This window comes from Rana temporaria, chromosome 2, assembly GCF_905171775.1.
Source record: "Rana temporaria chromosome 2, aRanTem1.1, whole genome shotgun sequence".
In the NCBI taxonomy this organism is placed as follows: Eukaryota; Metazoa; Chordata; class Amphibia; order Anura; family Ranidae; genus Rana; species Rana temporaria.
This window is the reverse complement of record NC_053490.1, coordinates 25850698-25861343: the sequence shown is the minus strand read 5'-3', so window position 1 is coordinate 25861343 and position 10646 is coordinate 25850698. Positions and strand designations below refer to the sequence as shown.

The 10646-nt window shown below is 47.8% G+C and overlaps 1 protein-coding gene across 2 annotated transcripts in view; it reads left to right on the top strand.

Moving 5' to 3' along the window:
• Window positions 1-10646, top strand: part of CCDC90B (coiled-coil domain containing 90B) — a 77068-nt gene that overhangs the window by 16210 nt on the left and 50212 nt on the right. For both annotated transcript variants that reach the window (XM_040339975.1, XM_040339974.1), the window contains exon 3: window positions 59-162. In XM_040339975.1, coding sequence (XP_040195909.1) covers window positions 59-162 — 104 coding nt within the window. The remainder of the gene's footprint in view (window positions 1-58; window positions 163-10646) is intronic.

Here is a 10646-nt window from a genome sequence, read left to right as displayed (position 1 = left end):
AAAAAATATGTACAGACTAGATCAATGGATTTACATGTTTTTTATTTATTTTTTGTAGGCTTTGACAAAAGTCAATCAGAAACTATTGTGTCTGCACTGGCCTCCCTGACCAATGCAAGTCTGGACACTGTGTACAGAGAAATGGTGACACGGGCTCAGCAGGTAAGCCTCCTGTAATGTTATGTATGAATAAGGGAATGCTTCACATTTATTTGTTTGTTCTAGGAATTTATATAGCACCAACAATTTACACAACGCTTTTTGGACAGTTGGAGGAAACTGAAGTACTCGGAGGAAACCCACACAAGCACAGGGAGAACATGTAAACTCCATGCAGATGGTGTCCTGAGTGGGTTTCAAACCAAGGTGCCTAGCGCTGCAAGGAGCGGAACCTAAAGTGCTTTTATCGTATGCTAATAGTACAACGCTACTTAACCACTTAAGGCCTGGACCAATATGCTTCTAAATGACCCAAGGGGTTTTCACAATTCGGCACTGCGTCGCTTTAACAGACAATTGCGCGGTCGTGCGACGTGGCTCCCAAACAAAATTGGCGTCCTTTTTTCCCCACAAATAGAGCTTTCTTTTGGTGGTATTTGATCACCTCTGCGGTTTATTTTTGCGCTATAAACAAAAATAGAGCGACAATTTAGAAAAAAATTCAATATTTTTTACTTTTTGCTATAATAAATATCCCCCAAAAATATATAAAAACAAATTTTTTTTTCCTCGGTTTAGGCCGATACGTATTCTTCTACATATATTTAAGCGTTTATCGATTGGTTTGCACAAAATTTATAGCGTTTACAAAATAGGGGGTCGTTTTATGGCATTTTTATTAATAATTTTTTTTTTTTACTACTAATGGCGATTTTCTTTTTTCTTTTTCTTTTTCTTTTTTTTCTTTTTTTCGTGACTGCGACATTATGGCGGACACATCAGACGCTTTTGACACATTTTTGGGACCACTGTTGTTTTCACAGTGAAAAGTGCTATACAAATGCACCGATTACTGTGAAAATGACAATGGCAGTGAAGGGGGTTAACCACTAGGGGGCGCTGAAGGGGTTAAGTGTGACCTCGTGTGTGTTTCTAACTGTAGGGGGGCAGGGCTGGACGTGTGACGTCAGTGATCGTCTTTCCCTATATCAGGGAACACACGATCAATGACACTGCCACCGTGAAGAATGGGGAAGGTGTGTTTACACACACCTCTCCCCGTTCTTCAGCTCCTGTGACGGATCGTGGGACACCGGCGGCGATTCGGGTCTCACGGGCGTGGTCACCAGGGCAGGACTTAGGGTGGTGGGGGCCCCTGGGCTTGAGTGTTGAAGGGGCCCCCTGGAGCCGACAATTGGGGGGGATCGAAGTTGTTGAGCGGGGGGGGGGGGGCGAATTGAAGTTGTTGAGCGGGGGGGAGCGCATTAAAGTTGTTGAGCGGGGGGGGATTTTGCAGTTGTTGAGGGGGGGGTGCCTCTCACCTGTCATTAGCCCGGCTCTCGGCTATCTTCCCTTCAGCAGCCACAGTCCTCCACACACCACTCCGGTTCCTCCTGCTTCCGTGCTGCCTCCTCTTGCAGTGCGGGAAAATTAACCCTTTTGCGGGACTGCAGGAAGAAGCTGTCTGTGCGGGAAAGTCCCACAGAATCCGTGCGTGTTGGGAGGTATGCGCAGGGCCGCCATCAGGAATTTTGGGGCCCCTTGCACAGCTTAAGGCATGGGCCCCCTGAAGCAGAGAACCTAGGGGGGGTGGGGGTGCTGCCGCCTGAAATTGAGAAGCGTGGGGGCTGCCGCAAATTGAGAAGCGGGGGGGCTTTTACAAAAAAAAGAAGAAATAAAGAAGAAAACAAATATATATAAATATATGTAGCCATCCGGGGCCCTGGGGACCTCTGGGCCTTTTAATAAAAATAAAAAATAAACCTCTGGGCCCTTTAATAATAATAAAAAAAACATTTATAAAAAATACATAAAAAAAGGGAGGTTGCCAAACCCGGGGGCCCTGGGGACCTCTGGGCCCCTGGGAACCTCTGGGCCTTTTAATAAAAAATAAAAAAATAAACAAAAATAAAAAAAAAAACATTTATAAAAAAGGGGGGGTTGCCACATGGGGCCCTGGGGACCTCTGAGCCCTTTAATAAAAATATATATATATATATATATATATATAAAAAAAAATGTAATTTTTTTTATAAAAAAATAAAAAAGGTGGGTTGCCATCCGGGGGCCCTGGAGACCCTTGGGCCCTTTAATAATAATAATAAAAAATATATATATATATATATATATATATATATATATATATACATATATATATATATTATATATATATAAAAATAAAAAATATATAAAAAAAACATTTTTTTACAAAAAATAAATAAAAAAAAGGGGGGTTGCCATCCGGGGCCCTGGAGACCCCTGGGCCCTTTAATAATAATAATAAAATATATATATATATATAATATTATATATATAAAAATAAAAAATATATAAAAAAAAACATTTTTTTACAAAAAAAAAATAAAAAAAAGGGGGGTTGCCGTCCGGGGCCCTGGGGGCCTCCGGGCCCCTGGGGACCTCCGGACCCCTAAAAAAAAAAAAAAAAAAAAATTTTTTTTTTTTTTTTTTTTTTTTTTTTAAAGGGGGCCCCCTATTGGGTGGGGCCCCTGGGCTTGAGCCCAGTCAAGGCCAATGGTAAGTCCGGCCCTGGTGGTCACGGAGCTTCGGACCGGGTCGCGACCCCACGGCTGGGCACTTCGAGGACGTACAGGTACGTGCTTGTGCCCAGCCGTGCCATTCTGCCAACGTATATCGGAGTGAAGGGGTCCTTAACCACTTCCCAACCGCCGCATGTATATGTAGGTCCACAGAATGGCACGGACAGGCAAAAGGGCGTATATATACGTCCTTGCCTTCTAGCAGGTGGGGGGTCCGATCGGGCCCCCCCCTACATGCGGCGGTCGGGTTCCCTCGGGGAGCGATCCGGGACGACGGCACGGCTATTCGTTTATAGCCGCTCCGTCGCGATCGGTCCCCGGAGCTGAAGAACGGGGAGAGCCGTATGTAAACACGGCTTCCCCGTGCTTCACTGTGGCGGCTGCATCGATCGAGTGATCACTTTTATAGGGAGACACGATCGATGACGTCAGTCCTACAGCCACACCCCCCTACAGTTGTAAACACACACTAGGTGAACCCTAACTCCTACAGCGCCCCCTGTGGTTAACTTCCAAACTGCAACTGTCATTTTCACAATAAACAATGCAATTTAAATGCATTTTTTGCTGTGAAAATGACAATGGTCCCAAAAATGTTTCAAAGTGTCCGCCATAATGTCGCAGTCACAAAAAAAAATCGCTGATCGCCGCCATTAGTAGTAAAAAAAAATTATAAAAATGCAATAAAACTATCCCCTATTTTGTAAACGCTATCAATTTTGCGCAAACCAATCGATAAACGCTTATTGCGATTTTTTTTTTTACCAAAAATAGGTAGAAGAATACGTATCAGCCTAAACTGAGGAAAAAAATATTTTTTTATATGTTTTTGGGGGATATTTATTATAGAAAAAAAGTAAAAAATATAGAATTTTTTTTCAAAATTGTCGCTCTATTTTTGTTTATAGCGCAAAATAAAAACCGCAGAGGTGATCAAATACCACCAAAAGAAAGCTCTATTTGTGGGGAAAAAAGGACGCCAATTTTGTTTGGGAGCCACGTCGCACGACCGCGCAATTGTCTGTTAAAGCGACGCAGTGCCGAATCGCAAAACCTGGCCTGGGCATTTAGCTGCCTAAAGGTCCGGGGCTTAAGTGGTTAAGTGGTTAATAGGAGTTGGGGAGGCTTCGGTGTAGGGAAGGGGTAATCGGAGTGGATTTCGAGCCCCCAGTTGGGCTTTATGTTCTTGTGTTCCCTGTGAATAATCGAAGGTGTTTATTTTATGTGCCCTCTAGATAGTGCCAAGTGGAATATTTTTGTTTTTTTATGTCTTTCTCGCTCATTACCGGCGCAGTAGGAAAACTCATTGGAAGCGTCGCTTGCCATTTTCCCGGGCGAACGTCCTTCTATTGCCCTTGTAAAGAATATTTATGTAAAGCAGATGGAATGTTGCTGTGTTTGAGTTTCCCTGAATATTTGATGACAATGTTCAGCATACAGCTATATCAAATGATGTCATACAATGACTAACTCCATGTCTCTCGTATCAAATTTATGTTACCAGCTTCTTTTTTTATTAGGCATCAAGAAATGCAACACGGGGTGATTAATCCTCCCACATTCAGATATTTATTTTCAGCAAGTAATGGAATCTGTCATTTGCGTTGTGCGCCTGTCAGACATCCATCATCTAGTGACAAATTTACTGTTCAGTGGAAGAGAGGAAATTGACCACCTAGGACTCCATGTATATTAGGGGCTGAAAACCAAAGATTATTTCTAAAAAGTTCCCTGTCACTTAACAGCAGCTTTTCTGATTATGTACTAAAGTACCTTATGAGTCAAGGATGTCCCTAAGAATGCAGCCTATCCATTCACTAGAGACCAGTGACATCACTGAGAATGTAGCCTATCCATTCATTAGAGACCAGTGACATCACTGAGAATGCAACTTATCCCTTCTTTAGAGACCAGCGACATCACTGAGAATGCAGCCCATCCATTCACTAGAGACCAGTGACATCACTGAGAATGTACCCTATCCCTTCACTAGAGACCAGTGACATCACTGAAAATGCAGCCTATCCCTTCACTAGAGACCAGTGACATCACTGAGGATGCAGCCTATCCATTCACTAGAGACCAGTGACATCACTGAGAATGCAACCTATCCATTCACTAGAGACCAGTGACATCACTGAGAATGCAACCTATCCATTCACTAGAGACCAGTGACATCACTGAGAATGCAGCCTATCCATTCATTAGGGACCAGTGACATCACTGAGAACGTAGCCTATCCCTTCCCTAGAGACCAGTGACATCACTAAGAATGCAGCCTATCCATTCACTAGAGACCAGTGACATCACTGAGAATGTAGCCTATCCATTCGCTAGAGACCAGTGACATCACTGAGAATGCAGCCTATCCATTCACTAGAGACCAGTGACATCACTGAGAATGTAACCTATCCATTCGCTAGAGACCAGTGACATCACTGAGAATGCAACTTATCCCTTTTTTAGAGACCAGTGACATCACTGAGAATGCAGCCTATCCCTTCACTAGAGACCAGTGACATCACTGATAATGTAGCCTATCCATTCGCTAGAGACCAGTGACATCACTGAGAATGCAGCCTATCCATTCACTAGACACCAGTGACATCACTGAGAATGCAGCCTATCCCTTCACTAGAGACCAGTGACATCACTGAGAATGCAGAATGTCATACTTTGATTTACTGACTAATGTACTCCCTGTACTAATAAAGTACAGGGAGTCTCCGGGTTACAAACAAGAGGTTCTGTAGGTTTGTTCTGGAGTTGAATTTGTATGCAAGTCGGAACAGGTACATTTCCTTTAAGTGTAACTCCAGCCAAATTAAAAAAAAGTTTTCTTTCTTAGATAGCATAGAGAAGGGTTATCACCCCTGTAACGTTTGTTTTGCTGTCTGTGCCCCTGTTCTGAAGATTTCAACTCACTTCCTGTCCCTGTGACAACTGGATTTTGAACATGTTGGTTGTGGAAACAAGAATTTGGTGATAAAGCTTCTGTAATAACTCTTATAAGAGAGAATTTCCCTTCCTAGGGGGAGATTTCTTCTCACTTCCTGTTGTCTCCCTCCGTTTGTAAGTACGAGTCGTATGCAAGTCGGCTGTATGTAGCTTGGGGACCTGCCTGTATTAGCATTTGTATGGGGATATGCCTGGGGTGGGATTGGTTATTCACCATTTCTTTGCTCTTTGGTATAGTACAGGGGTCTCCCAACGAATCCAGCCCTCTGCAAAATTGTGTCTGGACTCTGGTATAAGATTGGACTCTGGTATAAGACTGGACTCTGGTATGAGACTGGACTCTGGTATGAGACTGGACTCTGGTATGAGACTGGACTCTGATATGAGACTGGACTCTGATATGAGACTGGACTCTGATATGAGACTGGACTCTGATATGAGACTGGACTCTGATATGAGACTGGACTCTGATATGAGACTGGACTCTGATATGAGACTGGACTCTGATATGAGACTGGACTCTGATATGAGACTGGACTCTGATATGAGACTGGACTCTGATATGAGACTGGACTCTGATATGAGACTGGACTCTGATATGAGACTGGACTCTGATATGAGACTGGACTCTGATATGAGACTGGACTCTGATATGAGACTGGACTCTGATATGAGACTGGACTCTGATATGAGACTGGACTCTGATATGAGACTGGACTCTGATATGAGACTGGACTCTGATATGAGACTGGACTCTGATATGAGACTGGACTCTGATATGAGACTGGACTCGGATATGAGACTGGACTCGGATATAACTAGGGTTGTCCCGATCCCACTTTTTTAGGACCGAGTACGAGTACCGATACTTTTTTTCAAGTACTCGCCGATACCGAATACCGATACTTTTTTTAAATGTGTCCCCAAATGCAGCCATGTCCCCAAACATATGCAGCCATGTCCCCCCACAGATGCAGCCATGTCTCCCCCCATATCCAGCCATGTCTCCCCCCTATATCCAGCCTGCATATGGGGGGAGACATGGCTGCATATGGGGGGAGACATGGCTGCATATGGGGGGAGACATGGCTGCATATGGGGGGAGACATGGCTGCATATGGGGGGGAGACATGGCTGCATATGGGGGGGAGACATGGCTGCATATGGGGGGAGACATGGCTGCATATGGGGGGAGACATGGCTGCATATGGGGGGAGACATGGCTGCATATGGGGGGAGACATGGCTGCATATGGGGGGAGACATGGCTGCATATGGGGGGAGACATGGCTGCATATGGGGGGAGACATGGCTGCATATGGGGGGAGACATGGCTGCATATGGGGGGAGACATGGCTGCATATGGGGGGAGACATGGCTGCATATGGGGGGAGACATGGCTGGATATGGGGGAGACATGGCTGGATATGGGGGGAGACATGGCTGGATATGGGGGGAGACATGGCTGGATATGGGGGGAGACATGGCTGGATATGGGGGGAGACATGGCTGGATATGGGGGGAGACATGGCTGGATATGGGGGGAGACATGGCTGCATATGGGGGGAGACATGGCTGCATATGGGGGGAGACATGGCTGCATATGGGGGGAGACATGGCTGCATATGGGGGGAGACATGGCTGCATATGGGATGAGACATGGCTGCATATGGGGGGAGACATGGCTGGATATAGGGGGGAGACATGGCTGGATATAGGGGGGAGACATGGCTGGATATGGGGGGAGACATGGCTGGATATGGGGGGGAGACATGGCTGGATATGGGGGGAGACATGGCTGGATATGGGGGGAGACATGGCTGGATATGGGGGGAGACATGGCTGGATATGGGGGGAGACATGGCTGGATATGGGGGGAGACATGGCTGCATATGGGGGGAGACATGGCTGCATATGGGGGGGAGACATGGCTGCATATGGGGGGAGACATGGCTGCATATGGGGGGAGACATGGCTGGATATAGGGGGAGACATGGCTGGATATAGGGGGAGACATGGCTGGATATGGGGGGAGACATGGCTGGATATAGGGGGGAGACATGGCTGGATATGGGGGGAGACATGGCTGCATCTGTGGGGGGACATGGCTGCATATGTTTGGGGACATGGCTGCATTTGGGGACACATTTAAAAAAAGTATCGGTATTCGGTATCGGCGAGTACTTGAAAAAAAGTATCGGTACTCGTACTCGGTCCTAAAAAAGTGGGATCGGGACATGGCTGCATATGGGGGGGGGGAGACATGGCTGCATATGGGGGACATGGCTGCATGGGGGGGGACATGGCTGGATATGGGGGGGGGGGAGACATGGCTGCATATGGGGGACATGGCTGGATATGGGGGGGAGACATGGCTGCATGGGGGGGACATGGCTGGATATGGGGGGAGACATGGCTGGATATGGGGGACATGGCTGGATATGGGGGACATGGCTGGATATAGGGGGGGGGGACATGGCTGCATATGGGGGGAGACATGGCTGCATATGGGGGGAGACATGGCTGCATATGGGGGGAGACATGGCTGCATATGGGGGAGACATGGCTGCATATGGGGGGAGACATGGCTGCATATGGGATGAGACATGGCTGCATATGGGGGGAGACATGGCTGGATATAGGGGGGAGACATGGCTGGATATAGGGGGGAGACATGGCTGGATATAGGGGGGAGACATGGCTGGATATGGGGGGAGACATGGCTGGATATGGGGGGAGACATGGCTGGATATGGGGGGAGACATGGCTGGATATGGGGGGAGACATGGCTGGATATGGGGGGAGACATGGCTGGATATGGGGGGAGACATGGCTGGATATGGGGGGAGACATGGCTGCATATGGGGGGAGACATGGCTGCATATGGGGGGAGACATGGCTGCATATGGGGGGAGACATGGCTGCATATGGGATGAGACATGGCTGGATAAGGGGGGAGACATGGCTGGATATGGGGGGGACATGGCTGGATATGGGGGGGGGGAGACATGGCTGCATATGGGGGACATGGCTGGATATGGGGGGGAGACATGGCTGCATGGGGGGGACATGGCTGCATATGGGGGGAGACAGCCATGTCTCCCCCCATATGCAGCCATGTCTCCCCCCATATGCAGCCATGTCTCCCCCCATATGCAGCCATGTCTCCCCCCATATGCAGCCATGTCTCCCCCCATATGCAGCCATGTCTCCTCCCATATGCAGCCATGTCTCCCCCCATATGCAGCCATGTCTCCCCCCATATGCAGCCATGTCTCCCCCCATATGCAGCCATGTCTCCCCCCATATGCAGCCATGTCTCCCCCCATATGCAGCCATGTCCCCCCCCATATGCAGCCATGTCTCCCCCCCTATATCCAGCCATGTCCCCCATATCCAGCCATGTCCCCCATATCCAGCCATGTCTCCCCCCATATCCAGCCATGTCCCCCCCATGCAGCCATGTCTCCCCCCCATATCCAGCCATGTCCCCCATATGCAGCCATGTCTCCCCCCCCCCCCATATCCAGCCATGTCCCCCCCATGCAGCCATGTCCCCCATATGCAGCCATGTCTCCCCCCCCCATATGCAGCCATGTCTCCCCCCCCCATATGCAGCCATGTCTCCCCCCCCCATATGCAGCCATGTCTCCCCCCCCCCATATGCAGCCATGTCCCCCATATCCAGCCATGTCCCCCATATCCAGCCATGTCCCCCATATGCAGCCATGTCCCCCCCATGCAGCCATGTCTCCCCCCCCCATATCCAGCCATGTCTCCCCCCCCCCATATCCAGCCATGTCCCCCATATGCAGCCATGTCTCCCCCCCATATCCAGCTGTGATACATTTGCCTATATGTCTCAGTTTACTGCTCCCTGCTAGCCATATGGGTAGAGGTAGAAAGGAATTTCATGTGTGATTCATTCCTCTGACAGGTTATTGACGTGCTAATGTCCCCTCACTATTCTAAACGTTAATTGATCTATTGTGTTGTGTGAAGAAGATCTGTGTTTACCCTTAAAAGATGTGTATTGTATCATCAGGCTAAATGATTAGAGAAGTAGTATGTTAATTATTCTGATTGCTTCAGTGTATTAATTAACTTCACTGATGTCTTTATCTAAAGAAACGTGTCTGCATGGTCGGCTCCGACTTGTCTCCTATAATCTGTATGGGAAACCCCACTGTGTGAGGGGGGCGTTCCTAACAAGCTGTAACCACATATAAGCTGAGTTTTTGTGTCATTAAAGTGTCTTGTTCTAGCAGTAAGCTTGGCATGTGTGGCTTTCTGGGCGATTCCAGGGATATCCCTCCTCGTGGAATATTGGGGTGATTTTCGTTATGGGAAGAAGGGAACGTTGACGGGGATATCATACCGATACCGTCACACCAGCCATGCCCCCCATATGCAGCCATTGTCTCCCCCCATATCCAGCCATGTCCCCCTTACCTGCATCCCGCTGCCGCCGACTGGTTAATACGCGCGGGGAACATTACAGCTTTGAATAGCTGTAATGATTCGCGCCGGGCTGCGTATAGACACGCCCCCTTGCTCGGGATTGGACAGTTCACCCGAGCAAGGGGGAGTGTCTATACGCGGCGCGGCGCAAATCATTACAGCTATTCAAATGAAAGCTGTAATGTTCCCCGCGCGGTAGCAGCGGGGATGCGGCGTAATGGCGGGTGGGGGGGGTTTATTCTATTTCGGTATGGGGGGTATTTGCGGGAGTACGAGTACTCCCGCATATACTCGGTACAAATACAACCCTAGATATAAGATTGGGCTCTGATTCATTTTTTGGAATTATTTTGCTTGGTTTACCGATTTATTTATTTTTTTGGATTTTTTTTTATGTTCTAAATCATTTCATGCTGATAAATAAAAACTCTGCCGGTTCACACGGGCAACGCGACTTCCAGACTTGGAGCGACTTACAACGCGACTTTGCCAGTGGCCAATCAAACAATAA